General features: G+C 49.9%; 3 protein-coding genes and 1 long non-coding RNA gene across 13 annotated transcripts; 1 reads left to right on the top strand and 3 right to left on the bottom strand.

The window, feature by feature from the left end:
• Positions 1 to 5382: 5382 nt before the first annotated feature.
• On the bottom strand, positions 5383 to 6888 carry LOC120707937 (transcription repressor OFP8-like). The gene has a single exon (XM_039992998.1). It carries the CDS (start codon positions 6724 to 6726, stop codon positions 5716 to 5718), a length of 1011 nt encoding a protein of 336 aa, XP_039848932.1. The 5' UTR covers positions 6727 to 6888; the 3' UTR covers positions 5383 to 5715.
• A 1322-nt stretch (positions 6889 to 8210) lies between these two features.
• LOC120707936 (GTP-binding protein At2g22870-like) lies at positions 8211 to 12605 on the bottom strand. 2 transcript variants are annotated; one of them, XM_039992996.1, is made up of 4 exons: positions 12071 to 12605; positions 11139 to 11208; positions 10204 to 10366; positions 8211 to 8787 (listed from the first exon to the last, which is right to left on the bottom strand). In XM_039992996.1, the coding sequence occupies exons 1-4, from the start codon at positions 12570 to 12572 to the stop codon at positions 8569 to 8571; spliced, it is 954 nt and encodes a 317-aa protein (XP_039848930.1). In that variant the 5' UTR covers positions 12573 to 12605; the 3' UTR covers positions 8211 to 8568. The 2 variants fall into 2 exon arrangements, with proteins under 2 accessions (XP_039848930.1, XP_039848931.1); XM_039992997.1 differs by lacking the exon at positions 8211 to 8787 and adding an exon at positions 9443 to 9818.
• An 894-nt stretch (positions 12606 to 13499) lies between these two features.
• LOC120707935 lies at positions 13500 to 16392 on the top strand. 9 transcript variants are annotated; one of them, XR_005689193.1, is made up of 5 exons: positions 14036 to 14317; positions 14396 to 14649; positions 14812 to 14856; positions 14949 to 15267; positions 15985 to 16392. It is a non-coding gene; the product is annotated as an uncharacterized LOC120707935 (long non-coding RNA). The 9 variants fall into 9 exon arrangements; XR_005689191.1 differs by having other exon boundaries at positions 14396 to 14703; XR_005689192.1 differs by having other exon boundaries at positions 14396 to 14856; positions 14949 to 14999; positions 15130 to 15267.
• Positions 16393 to 17561: 1169 nt separating this feature from the next.
• Positions 17562 to 19758, bottom strand: LOC120707934. Its single transcript, XM_039992995.1, has 2 exons — positions 19403 to 19758; positions 17562 to 17842 (listed from the first exon to the last, which is right to left on the bottom strand). The coding sequence occupies exons 1-2, from the start codon at positions 19643 to 19645 to the stop codon at positions 17795 to 17797; spliced, it is 291 nt and encodes a 96-aa protein (XP_039848929.1). The 5' UTR covers positions 19646 to 19758; the 3' UTR covers positions 17562 to 17794.
• Between the last annotated feature and the right edge of the window lie 1689 nt (positions 19759 to 21447).

Genomic DNA, 21447 nt, shown 5'->3' with positions numbered 1-21447 from the left:
ACCATATCTAACTTCTCCTGACCCATAGAACACTTAAAAATACAGATCATCTGACATGCCTGCCAACATTTACGACAATAATTACCCGTCCTTAGAATTTCTATTACTGACATATATTCGTAGGTTTTCGATGTAATATAATATCAATTAATAATATTTCTATGAGACTAATATGTCTATTTGAACTCATTAATATTTATATGTCAAATAATATTCATATGTAAACTAATATTTTCAATTTTATGTTCTACAATTTTATAATAAAATAAATTATATTTAAATCACTAATATTTATTAAAACTATTTTTACACCTAAAACTATATCCAAATCACTAATATTCCTAGTGCTAATCTACCAACTATTATTAATAAAACTAAATTTTAAAATTTACCTGCGACCCAAAGGTGGCGAGCGCTGCCTCGGTGCGGCGGCCGGGGGAGCGCCGCCGAGCCGCGCGGGCCGGCCAAACCCCGGCGCACGGGCGCCAGGCGCACGCCGCCGCGTTGCGGCCCTGGCGAGGCGCGACGCGGGCGGCGGAGTGGGCGGGCGGCGGCGCGAGGGAGCGAGCGCGCGAGGAGCCGGCGGCGCGGGGGAGCTAGCGCGCGAGGAGCCGGCCGGGCCATTAATAGGCGGTGGTTACCGCCGGCTCATTCGGCGGTAGATATCTACCGCCAGCTCATCCAGCGGTAAGTGGCAGCTATCGCCGGTTGAAACGGCGGTAGGTTCCCAGCCCACCATGGCCCATTGAGCCGGCCTCCTACCGCCGATTCAACCGGTGTTATGTACCTACCGCCGGATGGACCGGCGGTATCTCGCTTCCGCCGGATGAACCGGCAGCTAGGTGACATTTTTGTAAAAAAAAATTCCGGCATATATTTCTGATAAATCGAAAAAAATAATATAAAAATAAAAAAATCAAGCGGTGTGCGGAGGACCTTGGGCCGCGCCGCATTATCGCGCCTCGCCATGTCGACCCAATAAAACTCGAGCTAGGCCGTACCCAAGCACGATCCATGGCCCATCCATCATAAATGGTCGCTGAAATGGAGTTTTATTATCTCGCCGCCAGCCGTAGTTCCTCGTACGATTTATGTGCGCATCTACAAAGTTCGTGGCAGCAACTTGTGTTCCGTACTTGCCGTGCTACATACTCGAAACATCGCGACATGCTCTGCTGTGCCACCCAGCACCCACCGAGCGAAGATTCTAAGCACAGGCTAAAGTTGCTTGGCTTTCTTGGTGCCGCGCTGTGCCAAAACCCAAAAGGCGAACGACCAGTAAATGACAGGGCCAAGCATGCAAGCCTATGTTAGACAGGAACAGGACCGAGGGAAAAGATAACAGCAGCAGTAGAAACTCCAAGTCGAGTCCCCTCGACGGCCCGATGGATCGACCGCCGGTAGCACGCAGGCGGTACGGGGTCCACCCTATACAGTCACGGTACGTGACGCCACAACGACACACGTACGGGAGCGGCCGTGTACGACTCCCAAGTCCTGCAGCATGGTACAGGCTACTACAGGTTGCTGACCGCAGCCAGACAGAGAGTACGTGCCGCCGAGTAACGGTGTATGAATACGGAGGCACCCGTTACGAAGGAGTAGCGTAGTACTACTCCTGTGCAACGTAACGGAGTACAGGTACAGACAGACGGGACCGGTCATTCACTCACCCTTTACGCTCGCAGCCGTACCGGGGGGAGGCGGCTACTACTACTAGCTATAGGCACGAGGTGAGGCGCGGGCCCCCGCGCGCTAACCGTAGCGGATAAATCAGTGTCGTGTCCCTTAAAAACTGGTCGCTGCGATGCGCGCGTGTACTGTGCGTACTTGTGTGTCTGCTGCGGCACACTGCAGTGCAGTGCAGCATCCCCTCCCTCTCTCCTTTCTTTCACCAAAGGTGGCGCGGTACATTACATCTGCTCCTCCAGCTTTCCCCCCCCCCCCCCCCCCCCAGGGCAGTACATTATGAGATTCCAAGTCAGAAATGACAAAGAGTTAATTTTCCTGTCATTTATATGCTTTTACCTTATTCCTGTCAAGGAGCATATGCATACTGTTATCACAACTGGTTTTTTTTTCTCTCTCTCGCATTACGAAGTCCACCATGGACTTGGGACTTTGTTTGAACTTCAGCGTACGTGTTGCGCTGCACGCACGCAACGTTTTAAAAAGGCCGGTGCTGTGCTGTTACCCAGACTACGACCGTTAGTTTTAGCTTATCAATCGATCAGACCAGTTCAAACTTCGCTTCTCCCACCGGAGATCACCTCTTTCACACGCATGGCTTGTGCACAAGAGATTCCCACGTACGATCTTGTACCGAAGAAATCAGCCGGCAACTCGATCTAGCACCACAATTAAGAAATAAACGTGCGCAGCGGCATCATCTATCACCAAATTATCAGCCCCTGACGAAGCTCCCTCGCTGCATCATCACAGTTCTTCCGGCGCCAGTTCATCGCCCTCGATGCCAACGGGAAACGGATGATGCGCCGCGTCGATCCTAGCTAGACCGGCCATGGCGAGCTGCGGAACCGAATCGCGAACAGCACCAGCAGTCGCAGAGACGACGAGCGAGGACAATCGGAGGGGGAGGCGGTGGTTCGATCCGGCTCGACAAGTGCGTGTCACGACGTACGCGCGCGGTACAAGTACAACTCACGCTCACGATCCATCCCCCCCGTTCCCAGCCAGGGAAAAGACAAAGCAGCCGTTCGTACAGCTACTAGGCTCTAATAAATTCGACACGCGTGCACGCGTAGCTAGCTTAGCTTAGCTGCCGTGCTTTGATTTCTCTTGTTTCAGATTTTTTCCCCCCACTCATGCCGGTACGTACGTACTCCTACGTACGACGCCGAGGCCTCCAGGGAAGGTGATGGGTCGGAGGACGGGAGGAGCCAGCCCCCCACGTTCTGATCCTGCGCATCGATCGCCATGTGTTGGGCGCTGAAGCGGAGCGAGCTCGGTGCCCGGCTTCGTCGCGCGGCCACGGGCGGATCGAGGGGGGGAGTTTCGCCCGGGGCCGCCGCAGCGCCGCGGCCGAGCCCAGCTCTGCATCTCTCTGCTCGATCGCGATCGACCTGCCACGGAGGAATCTTTGTTGGGGGCCGGGGCGCTCTTGTTGGCGCATGCTGAAACATGCATCCGCACGGACGCAAATTCCGAGGCAGTATTTATTTAGTTTAAGTGTTTAGGGCTGTTCCCACCGCCGTAGACACGCGTGTTACTACTAGTATAATGCCAATCACATACACTAATCACTACACTTAACAAAGGCGAAGCAGCCGTCTCAGACCGTCGATGCCGCGCGTGATTGCTTCCATGCCTCCAGCCGCGTGTGGTCGATCTCACATCTCAGCACTTTTGTGAACATGCATGTAAAAGTTTTTTTTTGGGGGGTGGGGACGAGGGAGAGGGATCGCCGTCGCAGCAGTGCATGGGCACTGTACCGCGCCGGTACTAGACCGAGCTAGCTTCCCTGTGCGCGACGACGAGGGCAGCATGCGGCCGCGCGCCCTCACGGCCCGGCCGGAACCGAGCGTCGACAAGACGCGACCGCGCCGTCGATCGGGATACCCGGGGCGCGGCCGGGGCCAAAAACATCCCGTCGACAGGTCGCCAAAAGGGCGCACGGGCCATGCTCCGAGACGTCACTCATGCATGCCGCCGTCCTCCGGCGCCCCCCCCCCCCCCCCCCCCCCCCCCCCGCACGAACCACGCCGCGCACGGAAACACACAGAGCACACGCAGAATGCGTCGCGCAGATCTCGCGATCTCAGGTGGCTGGCTGGTGGCTCACGCGCGGCAGACGGCGAATCACCGGGCATGTGGACGCCGCCACAGGAGCCCAGAAGTTAACCGCCGGCTGGCGGCTGATGATGCCATGGCGCGCCTGATAGTGCTACCCCTGTGCGCTGCGACGTCGCGACATGGAGGTGCATGGGGACGGAATCTACAACTCCTACGTGGCTAGCTACGTGCTGCTGCCTGCTGCTCCGTCGTCGGCGAACGGCGGGCGCTCGGACCTCGGAGTCGAGTCGGAGCTGCGGCAGGGGCGCTGATTAGCACGCGGCGCGCGGCGACAAGACGCGACGGGGTTTGGCAACATTCTGGTGCGCGTCACGTCCCCGTCGATGGATCGATCGACCGGCACCGCCCGGACGGGACGGGGCCTGGCCGGCTTCTGGCTTTTCTCTGCTCGCTCCAGGCCGCGCCGTGGCGCCGTGCGCGCGGCGAGAATCGCGAGCGCACTGGCTGGTCGATCCGTCAGCGGAGTCGGATCAAGCGGCACTGCCGCACTGGCATGGCACCGGCACCAGGCAGACCCGGACAAGCGCATGGAAGCCCATCCAATCTACAGTTCCCCGTCCCTGACTGCCAGCGCCAGCGCCAGCGCCAGCGACTTTGAGACTTGAGACTGATAGGCTGAGGCGCTGAGATGAGTGACGGCGGCGTACGCCACAGGCCGCAGCGCGGCGCGCGCCTGCCCGACCGAATCCAGCGGGCGCGCCGGCTGGCCGCCCGCAGCCGATGGCGACGGGCAGAAATCCCAACCGCGTCGAAGCGGTCTCACGCCGGCGGACGGCCGCTTGGTTGTTGGTGCGTTGCGGTTCGCCAACCATCGAGCGCAGACGGGAATGGTGGCCACCAACCGCGCCAACCGACGCGGGGCGGCGGGGGCGCACATGGCTGCTCCGACTCTGCTCCGAGGTCCGAGCAGTGTCTTTGCCGAAATGGAGCGGACCAGCAGCAACGTTCGCAGAGCGAGCACGCACGCACGCACGGCGGGGGGAGACCTCTCCACATACAGACTATCATATTTCCGGTAACGCCTGCGGCATACGCCTGGGTCTCTGTCTCTCTCTCTCTCTCTCTCGATGATGATGATGATGATGAAGCTGCCAGTTTGACACTTCTTGGTTTGGTTGCTTGTCTGCCGGCTACTCCAAGTTTTTTCTTTTTTCTATTCCTGCGTTGAAACGAAGCGCAGGGTATGTTCTAACTTCTTTTTTTTGGAAGAACGTATGTTCTAACTTCTAAGTTGTCAAGAAATGAATTTAGTACGCTTCGTTGCCAATGATATCACATGCGCTTGGGATTGTGAATCCTCTTTTCAATCATTTTCGTCGCGGAGAGGTTTTTTTATTCAGGAGTTGGAGAAAGCGGGGGGCGGGCGATGGAATAATAAAACCGAGTCAAACGCCGGGAGGATTTGTGGACCGTGGTGTTTGTCAGGAAACAGTTCTTTTTGTCAGAGCCGACCTACGATGAGATGGTACAGACAGACCATAGAGGATCGCTAATCCAAAACCATATCTAGCTCATCAAGCAAATCCATGCTTCTCAGAACGCGATGAGCATTCATAGAATGGACTCAGATTCATAGAATGCACCAAGCTGCCAAGTTCATCTTTTTTTTTTGCCCGCGCAGTTCATTATGCACAAAATGGAGAAGTATGTACATGCTAACAAGCCCAAAGCTCACAAGAACACCAATCGAACTAAGAAAGATTACCATCAGAGACAGAGACTGCAGAACAGAGCCGAATCAAGCAGTGGTTAGCAGGTGAAGGACGACAGAGCCAAATGCACGTACACGCAGAACAGAGCACACGCGCAATTCTTGTGCCATTACTTCGGTTTGACAAAGGTTAATTCCTATCAACATCGCATCGGCGCCGGCCCGATCACTGTTGGCGACACGACACGAGCTCACGGGAAGAGCGCCTCCCGCACGTCGGCGAACGCCGCGAGGATCGCCGGGTAGTGGCGCGGCGAGTTGAGCACGAGGTACGTCTCCAGCAGCCGCTCAGCGCTGTGCTCCCCCTCGCCGCCGCCCGCCGGCCACTCGGCGATCATCTCCTGCATCGACTTGCGGAAGTCCTCGTACGGGTCGGCCGAACGCTTCACCACCGCGAACCCGCCGTCCGTCGCGGCCGACGCGGTCGAGCCCCGCGGCAGCTCGAAGCTGTACCGGCAGCTCTGGGACGCGCCGCGCCGCGCGGGGGCCTGGGGCGCGCGGCACGGGCCCGACACGGAGGCGCGCGCCCTGGTGCTCTTGCGCGGGCAGTTGTAGAAGTCGGACGAGTCGGAGGAGAAGCTCCGCGACGAGAAGAGGTTCCTCGAGTCCTCGTCGTACTCGTCGTCGGAGGACGAGCTGCTGACGAGCCGGCGGGACGAGTGCGCCGACAGCCGGCGCGACGAGCTGCCGGCCCGCTCCTTCCACCGCGCCACCGGCGGCAGCGGCGGCAGGTGCGCCACGAACGGCGAGGACGGCGGGCACTTGCGGCCCTCCCAGTCGCCGGCCTCGCTGTGGGGCCCCGCGGCCCGGCGCTCCGGCTTCCTGTCCGCGGCGTCGAGCGGCGGGAGTGGGAGGATGGACGGGTCGGCCGCGTCGACGGAGCGCCGCCCCACGCAGTCGATGGTGATGTTGACCAGCGGCGCGGGGCGCGGCACGGAGAGGGACAGCCGGCGGTCGACGATCCCGCCCCCGGGATTCTTGCCGCCCCCGCCGCCGCCGATGCGGGAGTAGGACGGGAATGCCACCGGCGGCGGCTTCGCTTCGCCCTCGTTCTCATTCTCGCGGCGCTTCCTGCCGCCACCGCCGCCGCCTGGGCGGCGGGAGAACAGCGAGAGGATCGCCGCGAGGCGGTGCTTGAGCTTCTTGCGCCCGGTGCCGCCGCCCGCGCCGGAGCCCTCCTCCATCGCCTCACGAAGGTGCATGTGCTCTGCTCGCACGGCTGGTCACGCGCGTGCGCTCTCGCTTGTGCCTAAGCGTGTTGCAGTTGGTCTATCGCCTTCGTGCCGGGCTAATGCGGCCTCGCGCGCGGCTTTAACCCCCCGCGCCGCGAGCTAGGAACAAAAAAACTGCCAGGTCGGGCCGCGCCCCAGCGTTGTGGGCTTGTGGTGTGGCCGTGCGGTGAGGGTGGGGGGAGTGGGCTCGGGTCGTGGAAGGCTGGCTCGCTAGTCACTCTCTCCCCCTCTCTGCTCCACCACGCGGTGGCCGATGGCGACAGGCGTCGGCACGTAACGCGGTAGTGGGAGGGGGAGACGGCCCCGTTCCGGGTCGGCCGTACGGCGGCGGCGGCGACGTCGTGCGCGGGCGCGGGCGCGGCGGGGATGCCGTATTCGCTGTATCCCAGATGCGTTCGCCTGCCTTCCATGGATCTAGCTTGCGAACAAGGGATGCGTACAAGATTGGTTCCTGCCGTGCCGGTGTCCCCCTTGTTGCCTAGCTTCGCGGCGTCGCACGGTGTGCGGCTCGCTGGCTCGTGAGCGCCGCGCAGGGTGCACGTGGAAACGCCGGGTGTTCCCGCCGGGAGCCAGGGGAAAGTAACGACTCCTTTTGTGAAAAGAGCCGCGGCTTTGTGAACTGTGATCGAGGGTTGGGGACAAAACCAAACACGTTGCAAGGCAGCAGCACGGTTCGGGGAAATGAACTAGCAAAGACCCGAACGATCAGTTGGTTGGTCTACATGCTTTCCGTGCGATCAACTGCTCCTTTTTCCTGCAAGGCTGCAACTGCCCCCAGTTACTGTGCATGACCGCACGCACCGGAGCCGGCGAGTACCCGGGCATTGACCGCGGCACCGCAGCTCTACACTACACCACGGCCTCCGCACAAAACCGTCTACTTTCTACTATACTATACTGACGAAGCGTTGAACAGATCCTTGCCGAGCATGCAGTTCAGTTCCTCCATGGCGTCAGTACGCGCTGATTGCATTGTTTAGCGGCTGATGCGTGCTCCAGCTGTGTTTAGGCAGCTGAGTGAGCTGTTCTCTTGGATTATACAAGCACCTATCGCCTAGACGGCGCACGGCTTTTTAAGACCCGGCCCGAATGAGGACAAACAGGTGTTTTCTTTAGAGGAAGACACGGGTGTCAGAACTAACAACTATAGTAGTAAAACAGAGGACAGATGGACTGCTGAAGCTTATGATATCACCGGATAAACAAAATTACAGCGAAGCTGGCCTGTGATTACATGGCCAGCATTCTGTCTCCAGGCAGACCTGTGCCGGGCCACCGGCTCCCCCTGCTCATTTCTGTTACAGATAAACAAGTCACTGTAGGATATAATAATGGATCCCAATAATGCGGCGCTCTCAATACGTTCTGTACATCACGAAGCCACATCTCTTAACAGGTCAAGCCCCAGCGTCTCCTGCCATTTGTACGCTGCAGGGTCCAAGGGAGCACACAAGTAACGAACAAAAAAGTGAGATTCCCGCTGATGATTAGCTGACACAAGGGTTTATTAATCCACATCATACACAGGCCTATAAATATAATCAGGAGGGAACAAAGGGAAAACGTTTGGGATTGTACGTGTACACAATAGAAAACCCAGGATCAGCCGGTTTTAGCGCCATGTCTGCATTCCCAGAGTGTTGATTGGGTAATAATGTACAGGGGCCATATTGGACAATCAACAGCTCGAAAGGCGGATTAGTTGGTGCCAATGCCTGATTGCAGAGGTGCCGACGGCTGATGCATCAATGAGCCACAGGGGCTTTGTATGCCGTTTCGGTTGCTTTGGTCCTGTTTTGTTGTCATTGCATCTCAATGCTTGAGCCAATAATTCCTAAGCTGAGACATGTGCAGCAGTATCTCATCGCGGCCCTGGTTGGTCACACTGCTCGTCATGATCCAGGGAGGTGCCGCCTCAAAGTATTCACGGATCATACTCTGGAAGGTTTCCACGTTTTCTTCCGGTCTCCTCCTGCCGTTTTTCTTCTTCTTGCGTTTATCACATTTTGTGAACACCAGTGTCATGGGGACCTGAACAAATTGGGTATAAAAACATTACAACTGAACAGTGCCAGATTTATTGCTCATTGCTCAGCCTCCTCTAAATTCCTCACATGAAAAAACAGTAATGCTTGATTGATGCAGAAATGATAGCAAGCGCATTGCCAGTTTGAGAATACATCAAAGGGAATGAATAAGCGGAACAATGTTGCAATCTTGGATCGTGCCTGTTATTACATGTACACAAGTCCATTCCATTACTATATGTCCGAAAAGGTATATGTTAGTTGGTGTCCCCGGGACCAGGCTCATGCCAACATAAGTCATTGTCCAAGGAGGATAATTTTGAACTAAATTGGAGCAAAACAGAAATGAGGGTAGGCGAAATAATGGTTCGTGGATCAGTGCATGGAAGGCAGCAAGGACAGAAAAGCTTAAAGAGGGGGGGACTGTTAATTGATATTGACTGGGTGGGTAGGGCATGCGGTCCAGGGTTTGAGAGTTCAGGCCTGGTTGGTGGCTCAGTGCAGGCGCTGGCAGCACTGCAGTTGTGAAGTATTACACAAAGAATGGAACTAGATCTATGTCCAGGACAGGAAAAGGAAGAAAAGGCATGAATCTAATACTTTTCTGGACCTTTATAGTACAGTGTACTAGCATATATGCCGGACTTGTCGTCAAAGCCTTTTTACTGTGTATACTAGTAGCCTTATAAATTTCAAAAATGAGGCAGGGGATCCAGAGTTAAGCTGCACTCTGCAGACTTGGTTGGGTCTGGCAACAGGTAGAACAAAACAAAATACAAACAGCAGGCTACAACATAAGCCCAGTGGCTAAATACAGAAACAGAGAGCCTGTTGCAGTTATGCCCTAAATTACTGAATAATTTCATAATAACAAAAATTCTTAGGCCTTGCTAGACTAAGTACTTGTCTGACCTAATAAGTCAGTAACAATTTTTCTTTTCCTTGGTACAGAACAGAAACATGCCTTCTGACCAACGCCTCAAGAAAAGGATTGATTGTTGCTGCATAAAGCCTACTACAGTGTTGTAGTTTGTTCTGTCAAAACATAACGGAGACTCAAGTGGACAGGTACACATCTTGAATTGTGATGGATAAATAAATCACTAAATCGAAGTTAACTTTGACTAACAAGAAGAACAGATAGCATCCATACACATTGCATGTGTAAAGCTAAAATGAGTGCAATAGAATCTGGTTCAGCTTATTGCTAGAATCATGCATGCAGCAGAATTTTAACTTCACAAACTGGTGTATTTCACCCAGACTTTAGATTTTCATCAGCAGCCTTATTTTCTATTACTGAGATTAATTAGATTATCTCCTAACAATATCAAAGAGCAGTCCCAATGCATATGTATGAAAGAATGATGGTATAATTACTTCATGAATGGGGGGTCAGTCGTTTGAGAAGTATGCTTACCTTGTTCTGACCAAGCCAACTAGCATAGCCAAGATCAATCTTCTTGGCAGGTATACTTGCATCTATAAGGAGAAAAACAGATACCAAAGTCTCCCTACTGAGAAAATAATTTCGAGTAAATTCATCCCAATTAGTACGAGCTTCCTGTGGTGCAGAAGCATATCTGTTCAATAAGAGATCTTGTTAATGTGAGAAGATGGAGAATATTTCACCTAAATTAAATGCTCCAATTCATGGGGTGCATAGTTATTTTCTATAGTTGTAAATTCATTTCTTGCTGTTACACGTATAACAAAGGACAGCTATTTCGATTAACTTGCACAAAGAAAAATCTAGTATCACATAGTGAACTAGTGTTTTACACATTTTCACATATAGATCAAACATCAAAGTAAAGAAAAATTATTAGGCACGCACATTTTCAGTTAATACTGTGAGTCTGTAAAACAAACTTCTAAACTTGAAAACGGAATTTAGATGATTTAGTGTTTGACTGTTTTCACATGTAGATTGAAGTATCAAACCATATCACCTTCATACAAATACTAACAATTCTTCCAGGGTAAAACCAGGCCAGGTGCTCCTCGCAGAAGCATCCCACTGGCCTGTGTACCTCAAGCAAAAACTCATGTGCATTATGCCTAAAAAGGGCTAGGCGGTCAATTTAAGCACATCAGCAATTATCATGCTAAAACACTGGCACAAATACCCTATCTTACTAGATTCTTGGATGGACTACGCATTGGCCTTCATTGCCAAGCCATGGAATAGTACTTGTGGATTAAACATGTAACACCATATACTATCTAACCCATTCCAACATGAATAATATTTTCAATCGTAAGGGAATGTAGATACCTTCATCTACATAATTACAGGGGAAAAAGAAAGAAAATTTACTAGTAAAACTGAAAGTGTGCCAATCAGTAGTTTACCCATAACCAGGCAAGTCAACAAGATACCAGCTGTCATTTACTATGAAATGATTGATACATTGGGTCTTCCCTGCAATAATAGAACCAATAAAATTAATCAATCTTTTTTGTACAGATACTGCTGTTAGCTTTATTAGAGTACTGCTGTACAGCTGCAGTATGTCCCCAAAGTGTAAAACTATAGGTGCTCAAATAGTCAAATGGCAACCGGAAGAAGACTAGGTCATGAATTCACAGAAATATTTTCTAAAGATAAAAGTGGTGCCAAAGCACAATTACATGGATTTTAGATATAATTATTATCCCTAACCAACAGTTCTATACTCTCACATGGGAGGATAGCTCTTATAAGTAAGAAGTTGGGGGAAAAGGAGTCTCAAGTTCTAGCTTCTGATAATCGCTCTTAATAAGAGTTAAACGTGTGGACAGCACCTGGTTGACCAGACCTTCTAATTTCCAAAAGATCGACATTTTAGTTTGAAAACAAAGCACATCATATTTAGAGTTTTAGAAAAAGACATGACAACACATTTGAGTGCATGACCATAGTAAACCAAAGGGAGTTTAACAGGACAAACATAGCCCATAACCAGTTCTACTCGCTAATGGTAATCAGTTGCTAACATTTTTTTAAATGCTGTTCACATATAACTACAAAAATTCTGCAATTATTGAATCGCAGGGACAAAGGGTTATCTCAATTCCACACAAAAGAACTTCGTTCGAACACAACTGCGCCAATTCACAGATTATCCCGACCTTTTCCCAACTTTGACAGTAGCTACAATGCACGAAACCGACTCATTATCCGCTTCAGATTCAACTGCTCACCAAGTAGGACCTATGTTAACCACTAATTACTGAACCTTAAGCACGATAACGCTACAGGCAGCACCAAACAAGGCTATTAACCCTGGCAAAGCAAACCCTACCAGGCTTCTTGGAGGTGAGCGCGAGGCGCTTGCGGCGGACGATCGAGTTGAGCAGCGACGATTTGCCAACGTTGGACCGGCCAACGAGCGCGAACTCCGGAAGCCCGTCCCGGGGGCAGTCATCGGGACGCACGCTGCTCTTCACGAAATCCGCGTTGACCACCTGCGCGTCGCCGCGCGCGTACGGACCTAGCACGATGTTGGATCCCTTGAGGACCCGCGCGCTCACGGCCTCCTGGTTTCCCGCATCCACTGTCGCCCCGGGCGGCACGAAGAGGCGATCGAGCGGAAGCTTAACCTGCACATCCTCGTGGGGCGCCCCCTCGTTGTCTGATTGGTCGACGGTCTCGGGGGCCGCTAGGTGGGAGAGCGCGGAGAAGCGGGGCGAGAGGGAGAGGCGGCGCGGCAAACGCGAGGGGCGAAGGAGGGTAGAGGTGGAGGTGTGGGTGTGGGTGGAGGGAAGGAGTAGTAGGCGAGGGAGGAGGCGGTGGTGGAGGAGCATGGCCGCCGGCGGCGGTCGGGGTTTGAGGGGGGGGGGGGGGGGGGGGGGGGTTTGGGGAAGAGAGTGGAGTGAATAGCTTGGGAAGTGGATTGGGTGGGACCGGGAGGGAGATGGTTGGACGTGAGCCGTCCGATCGGATGCCCCCACCCCCCTCCCCCCACCTTTTATGGGTCCGATCGGATTTTTTGACAACACATGTTCTTGGTGGGTGACTGTATTTTCTTTTGAACTCCCGACATTCCAAATTATAATTTTTTACTTATGTATGTATCTAGTGTGTGTATACACACACATGCATACTAGGTGATTCCCATGCGTTGCTGCGGGATTTGAGAGAATTTTTTAATAAATTTATGAGAGGATGTGCGTCTTTTATCATTGCGGAAAGGGAGCAGAGAAGTTTGACGATGAGCTGAAAAGCCATCAATAGTGGTATTTGAGTTGAGTTATGATCATTATGGGTGATGCTTGTAGAGAATTATGATCATTATGGTTAATGCTAGTGGAGAATGATGGGATGATACATGGACGGATGGATTTTAAAGGACACTTATAATCTGACGGTAATGAAAATAGAAGTGATGTGGCTTAACGTGGTCGCAGGGAAATAAGAGTAATTTGAGTTATGATCATTATGAGTGATGCTAATAGATGATTATGATCATTATGGTTAATGCTAGTGGAGGATAAGGGGATGATACATGGACGGATAAATTTTAGAGGACACTTATAATCTGATGGTAATGAAAATAGAAGTGATGTGGCTTAACATGGTCGCAGAGAAATAAGAGTAAATGACGCATATATATATAGTAGGTCTATTGAGTACCCTGAATAATCACTTTCATACCCGAGCCTCCTTTGCACCCAGTTTTCCTTCAGCCCGGTCCGCGCCCCCTTCTGGTTTGACCACTCCCTCCCCCCAGGCCCCCACCCACCCACAACACCCAGCTCGCCCTCCTCCCTTCCGCCCCGCAGCAACTGCCCCACGGCAACTCGCCGTCACCACTCCCTCCTCTCCCAGCGCCCCCAATCCCGGCGGCGACCCTCGCCCCTCCCGGCGTCCGTCGCCGCTCCTTCACCCTCCACAAGCGCCCCAACTCCTTCATCCCGGCGCATATCGGCATCCGCGACCCGCGCGCCTCCCCGATCTTCGCGCTCACCATCGCCTCCCGCCTCCCACCGCGGGGAGCAGAAGCGGCGGCGACCCTCCCTCCCCTTCATATGCGGCGGCATAGTGGGACAGGGCCGCGGCCGGAGCAACGGAGCAGGTGCGCGAAGCAGCGTGGCGGCGGGGCGGAGCAGCGGCGTGCGGCCAGCGGGCGGGCAGCTGCCGGCGGTCGCGGCGGTTGGCTCCCGTACCGCCCCATCGAGGACACCCCCCTTCACGGGTTGCGCGGCGGCGCGGCGAGGGCCAACCCCGTGCGGCGCGAGGCAGGTCCAGGCAGCCTAGCGGGGGGGGGGGGGGGGGGGGGGGGGGGCAGCGAGCGGCGTGCGGCACACGGGCGCAAGGATTAGGGCGGCACGCGGATGGTCTAGGCGCGGCCCCGTCCCGCCGCTACCTGGGCCGCGAATGCTTGGAGACAATCCTGATGACCTGATCTAGTTTTTCCCCTCCTTCAAATCGACAATCTCTTGCAGTGGGGATCATGACGCGAATGGCGGCATCCACTCTAGGCATCGAAGCTTCCTCACACTCACCTGAGCTGTCGAATCCTTGGGGGATTCCTCTCCATAGGCATAAGGTTCCCCACTATCGCCATCCCCATTCGAACCTTTTGTCGAGGTTGTTGTATTGACGGTGCTGCTCTGCCTCGTTGCAGGTGTCCGATCGAGTTGGATTTCACCTCCAATAATTGTTCCTGGTGAATGCTAAACAATCTAGGCATCACAGTTTGGCCAGTGCTGGATCTAAATCTCAGCGTTGATTTCGGTTGGATGTAAGGTTCCATTGAAGCATTGATCTACCAAGGGAAGAGGTTCTGTTGAATCGAGGATGCCTGCAATGGCATAGGGAACCACCGGCATGCTCCACTCTCATGGACAGAACTGACACCGTACAAGCACGCAGGTGAAGGTGCATACCCTGCATCCCTACATCGCAGCTTTGTCCCCGGCTTGATTCATCCAAGTAGAGATGCTTTTTTTATCTGCTAGTTGCCTATTCTTGATCTCGCATGTGTAGGAGCTTAATTTTATTTTCGAAACTCTTTTTCCTTCTCTATTTTCCTATGCACAGATAGATCCTGCTGGTTGCTGCAATCGAGATCGAGTACACATGCAGGTTCGTCAAACAACCAAGAATTCATCTTTTTTTACTGCAATATTGATAAGTAATAATAACATAAAGGTGGATTATTTCTTTTCATGTGAAAGCAAGTTGAGCCCAGATCTCATTTGGTGTTGCATCTTGCTGTTTCTGCATTGGTACTTAAATTCGGACTATTTTATTTATCTACTCTTAGTTTATCTCACTTGTGTGCTATCTGAAATATCAGGAGCTGTTGCATCTGAGTATTGGTTTTGGGCCTAATATTCCAGAGCGTTGTTGGTGCAGTAATGAACCTAACCGCTGGTGCTGGTCCCATGGTGTGGATATCTATCATCTGGGAAGATTGGCTAGAGCATCTTGTGTTGTGCCTCCTTCTGTTTAGGTGCCATGGTGCTCCTCGACAAGATTGGCTAGGCATCAGAGGTGAACTCTATTCTTTTTGTTGAGGCAAAGTTGGGATCTTGAGCTGGATCTTTAGCCCTGCTATTTGCAGAGCCTTTGATTTGTAAAACAACTGCTGTTGGATTATGTTAGCTAGTGGTTAGGATTTCTCCAAATGATAGCATATCCTCTTTTTTAGTATGTGATTCCATCTTGCACGGCCATCTGTTACTCGGGTATGGTATGTCTCCCATTAAACTGAATTTTCATTTGACATGCCATGGCCTCAACGTAGTGATAGAATACCTCTGTAATATACTTGCTGTGCACACAGCACAGCCTTGCCAACTTGAGATAGTTAGGTTCCTTATTAATGCTACTAAAGTATTTGAAATGCACCGTACTCTGTTTTGTATAAATCTCATTTCCTGGACACAATGGCTACTGTGAGCATAGGATTGTGAGCTTGAGGTAACCAAAGCCTTCTGCACGCTCTGCTCATGATCATGTAGTTCGAACTTATTATACTGTGTTGATTTTTTTCCTTCTTAACAATCATTTTTAGTTGACAGTTTACTATAGGATATCAGGGTACCCCTGATTGAGTTCAGCTCTTCCTAGAAGGAATAAAATGGTTCTTTTATTTTTTGTTACTCCTTGCTCATTCCAACTTCTGTTCCATAATGTTTTATACCTTTATGAAGTCAATCTATAAAAATGATGCCATCGTATTCAAGTGTTTTTTTATGGTTTTTTCAGGATTTGAGGTGGACACCGTGATCTCCATTGACAGTGCCATCTTTTGGTGGCACCCATCATCACCATTAGATGTTTAGGGATAATTTCCCTTGATCATCACTTGATGGATTTCATGCAGAGAGCATATGTTGTACAATAGATTGAGTTTTATGAGAGGATGGTATATAGAGACCTTATGTGTGTAGATTCTTATGAAAGTGTAAGTTCGGTGTGGCATAACAGAAATATGACTCCACCTTTGTGTGTTTATAGTAATTATGAACCGGCTTAGAAAAAATGTGTGGTGCCTGTAAGCTCGTGGTCCTAAATCAGACATTTTATGTTTTGTCTCGTAGTTTCTGATGTAAAGAATATTTAGTTTAATCCAGAGTCGCATTCACCTGCCAATACAAACAAAATGCTTTTCAATTGGCCCTAGTATTACTGTGTCCGGCAACTGCAAAACCTTTTTGTTTTCCAATCCCCTGGGCGTGTGAATCAATTTTCGTATAATTGTATCGAGTCCTTGCACGTTTCTATTTCCTGACAGCACGTGAATTATCTGGGCTCACCTGCAAGACACGCGGCAACCAATTAAGTGCATAATCCGTCTATACAATCTGCTCACACGCTAGGAAAAAAGCATGAGAAAAGGGGGTGTACAGCTGTGGAGAAGGGAACGTGTCACGTGTGCGTTGGAGTGCGGCGTGCATACAGGACCGGTTGGGCGGAGATGGGCGGGGCGTGCTTTGCGGATGAAAAACCGGACGCAGATGGCAAGAGCCTGGGCACGCGGGCGCGACGGTGGGTGGGCAGCGGGCTGGCTCGGGTATGGAAACTATTTCATACCCAGGGTAGAGATTAGCCATGTCCATATATATATGCATGATAAAATTATCTATTTAAAAAAATCAAAACGATCATTAACTTAAAACGCAGAAAATATAGTATCCACCACAAATTTTCCGTTGAAACCCTTATATTCTCAGCCAAAAGCACTTTTACCCTAAAATATTTTGTATGCTTAGAGTCCTAATATACCCTATCAATTCCAAATTATGCGTTGTTTTGACTTTCAAAGATACATATATTTTATAACATATCTACACATAACCTATATCGGGATGCACTCAAAATTTATATATCCAGTAAAGACAAAATGACATATAATTTGGGATGGAGGGAGCATTACGTATTTAGGTATTACCAATTATGTCAGATAAAAATTCCTAGGTTTGTCACTACATATATATAGATAGTTCCTAGAATATTGAAAACAATGAACAACAGCTATTATTAAGATTACACACATGATTGGTGTACAACATTTGTATAAATAAATTCACATGACAAAGATCTCTCACCATTGAGTTTACAACAATTGTATATATTGTAAGAGAAATTACTGACCAAATTATACAAATATAGCCTAATCCAAAAAAGACTTATGAAAGTTATATCAAAGCATATGAATACCAAAGCATAGAAAATACCAATTTATGGAAGTTATATCAAAGCATAGAAAATACCATTTTATGGAAGTTTTGCATGAAGTTTAGTCATTTATGCTTCGGGCCAGGGTCAGTGAGGCTATTTGATTTTTACCAAAGCACGGGTGCACCAGCTTACTGAAAAACCAGAACCCACCAGCACAACAACAATTACATATTGAAGGTACATAGGTTCCTCAAAGAAACACTGGGAGCAACACACAACAACTTAAAGTGCTTACAGAGAATTGAGTATTATTATGTTTCTCAAGCAAGTTAAAAGTGCCAAGATCTGGCAAAAGCACTTATTTCTTGAAACAAAGTGAGCATAATTCTTCATGTTACAAGAACTTCCTCAACGGTCTTCCTGCAACCTCATCTTGCATGTGCTGCAATATAGAAACTTTCACATGTAAAAAGAAAGTAGAGCTTCATTTAATTTCATTGGCAATAAAAAATGATGTCAATATGTTATGAAAACAGCTGAAATTTACTTGAACATATACTTCTGTGGCGCAGGTATGTCATATTAGTGTTGTAATGGTATACAGATGTTAAACACAAGAGCTCACTGGTAACATGATATCCAAGTTCAAAACAAATAAAACTTAATGAACATGAATGCACTGTTGTCCCCCAACAACTCTGCTGCAGGTTATTTTCAGCTTCTAGTTCACCATTTTAGTGCAGCTTTATTTTGAACCAAACATGTAGCAAGTTATAATGGTGTGCAATGGAAGAAGAATAAAGTAAAATAGTTAATTCCATATCCATAAACAGAATAAGCCGTAAGCCTTCTTCCCAGCGGTACAGACACCAGGGGGGGGGGTATATCCTATCAACACCGCCATTAACTCAACCTGTGGTGAGCTATTGGCGAAAATTTTATATGACATTACCTTATCAGGAGAAACAGTAAAAATGTTGTCAGTTGAACAAAATTAGTGCATTGATCATTTTTACAAGCATAGAAAATACAAGGTTCAGCAAGAACCATATACTAAGAATTCCCAAGCTAAGGGATTTGGAAAACATTTGGGTGATGTTTGGGCCAAACACTCCCAGTGTTACAATGCTCTCGCCCATTCCATGGATAGTGCTGCACATGGTTGTTTTCTTGAAGATAATGAAATGATCACTGAGATGCATTTTCGAAAAAATAATTCCAAATCCTGGCTGAAATAGAAACCGTTTCACGTTCCAACTAATGAACAAGATGGGCAGCACAGCAAGGAGCCAAGGACAGAACAGCATGCTTAGAAAAATCATCTGAGGGTTAAAGTAGGAAAGGAAATCAACCTTATACGGCTATAGTAGCTGAGCTATCTAATAAAACAATTTACAATACTGATGCTGATGCTGAAACATGAAACCAAGAAGAAAGACTTTCCTATTCTCTGTATCCAGGTGACCAGGAGACATCCACTTCTCTTTCAGTTTTAAGAACAACAGATTTTCTCTAAAAGTTTAAGGATGAGAATTTGAAATACATATAAAAACTGAAAGAAACCTTTTCTATCATCAAGAAGGTCCAGGGCTTGACTAAGACACTAAGCCAGGGACTCAATATTTTCTAAATGCAGGAATTCACAATTTCATTCGATAAAAATGTCATGGTTTTAACTTGTAAGAACCACAGTGTAACCCTACCAAGTTTAATATTTTTGCCTTCTAAGCAACAAACAAATAACAATATTGTTTAATATTTTCGCCTTCTAACAAATAACAATATTTGGATAGACTCAACTCTCAAACTGATGTGCGAACCATTTTTACTGCGCCAGGGTTCCACTTTCGCAATTAACTTTGGATGAGAGAACAAACAGGGGAAATTAATTCCACCGCAATGAATGGGCGTTGCCTCCGGCACCAGCCCGATCTGAATCTAAGAGCCACCCTAACAGCAAACATGAAGAGGATTCACGGTAGGGGACGGGAGGCGTGCGTACGAATTCGCGAACGATGCCCTTGTAGACGAGGATGGGGACGGCGAGGCCGAAGAGGCCGACGACGGCGAGGCTGCGGCGCGTCCAGCGGAAGTTGAACTCGAGGTTCTCGCGGCCGGCGTTCCACTCCTCGATCCACCGGTTCTTGTGCACCTCCATCCCGCCACCCATCTTCTCCTTCTCCTCCCTAGCTCTGCTCGTCGGCGACGGGTGGCGAGCCTGTAATGCCCCGTGGCCGCGAATCATATCACGACGTGAGAAACATACAAGAGGAGTCGGATTCGGAAGGGAAGCGGGCGGGGCGGAGCACCCTGACGCAGGCAACCCAGGGTTGTTCTTCACAAGTAAAACGATAATGTCATCTCTGGGTAATATATCCCACCCCACTCACGCACACGCCTATTACAAAATACGTTTTCACTATATGCTCACACACTTGGACGGGGCATTACATCTCCTCCCGCCGAAGAACTGGCTTGACCCCAAGGCTGTGCGTCTGGAAACTTTTGCTGCACCACGTGGAAGTCTTCCCATGTTGCCGAAGATGCCGGCAGGTTGGACCACTTAATCAGCACTTGTGGAATTGCTGCATTGCCCTTCTTGACCAGACGGCGGTCGAGCACGGTTTCTGGAACCACATCCACAACAAGTAAATCAACCGAATGAGGAAGGTCAGAGTATACCGGTGTGAAGTCGGGCCAGAACGGTTTCAGCTGAGAAACGTGGAAAGTCGGATGCATCATGCTATCCGCGGGCAGATCCAGTTTGTATGCTGTAGTACCCACACGCTCCAAAATAGTATACGGTCCATAGTACTTCAGAGCCAGCTTTGGGAAAGGACGACTGGCTATGGAGGTTTGAACGTAAGGCTGAAGTTTCAGAAACACTTTGTCGCCCACTTGAAACGTGACATCTGACCGATGATGATCCGCAGCCAGTTTCATGCAAACCTGAGCTTTGGCCAAATGATCTCGCAGCACAGAAGACTGGAACTGACGATCAGCCACAAATGCAGCAATAGAGGGTGAGGACTGACCGTGGAGTCAGGTAGAGCACCAATGGGAGGATCATAGCCGTATAATGCCTTGAATGGTGTGCAGCCGGGAGAAGAATGAAATGTGGTGTTATACCAGAATTCTGCTTGCGGCAGCCAAGACTTCCACTGACGAGGAACTTCACTGATGGTACATCTGAGATACATCTCTAGGCATTGGTTGACCCGCTCGGTTTGCCCGCCCGTTTGAGGATGGTATGTTGTACTGTACTTCAGTTGGACCCCTTCCAGTTTGAACAATTCTGCCCAAACCGTGCTGGTAAACACCTTGTCTCTATCTGACACCATAGATTGAGGCATACCATGGAGCTTGATCACATTGTCATACAATGCTTTGGCTACTGACAGTGCTGTGAAAGGATGCTTAAGTGCCATGAAATGGGCATACTTGGTAAAACGATCTACCACCACCAGAATAACACTAAATCCCTCCACCTTGGGTAGGCCTTCCACAAAATCCAAGGAGATGGCCTGCCATGCTCCCTCAGGAATGGGTAGGGGCTGAAGTAAACCTGCAGGTAGAGTGTGAGGATGCTTAGCCTGCTGGCAGACCCCACATTGTTGCACAAAACTGATGACATCCTGTTTCAATCCGTTCCAGTGAAACAATCTGTTGGCTCTCTGAAAAGTGGCCTTTTGTCCAGAGTGACCCCTAATTGGGCTGGCATGAAGTGCAACTATGATCTTGGTCTGAATAGTAGAATTCTGACCCACCCAGATCTTGTTATGATATTTGATGATTCCTGCCTCCAAAGAGAATCCCTGCTCATCTGGACTAGACAAGGATAGTTTGGCTAACAGAGACTGAGCTTGCTGATCAGTAGCATAGGAATTTGACACTTCCTGAATCCATTTTGGTTGCACAGTAGAGACAACCTGTATGGCAAACATATGCCCTACTCTAGAGAGAGCATCTGCTGCAGCATTCTCCTTGCCTTGCCTATAAACCACTTTGAACTGTAACCCCATGAGACGAGTCATTGCTTTCCTTTGA

Source organism: Panicum virgatum, chromosome 5K (assembly GCF_016808335.1).
Source record: "Panicum virgatum strain AP13 chromosome 5K, P.virgatum_v5, whole genome shotgun sequence".
Taxonomy (NCBI): Eukaryota; Viridiplantae; Streptophyta; class Magnoliopsida; order Poales; family Poaceae; genus Panicum; species Panicum virgatum.
Note: the sequence above shows the minus strand (reverse complement) of the source record. Positions and strands in the feature narration are given on the sequence as shown.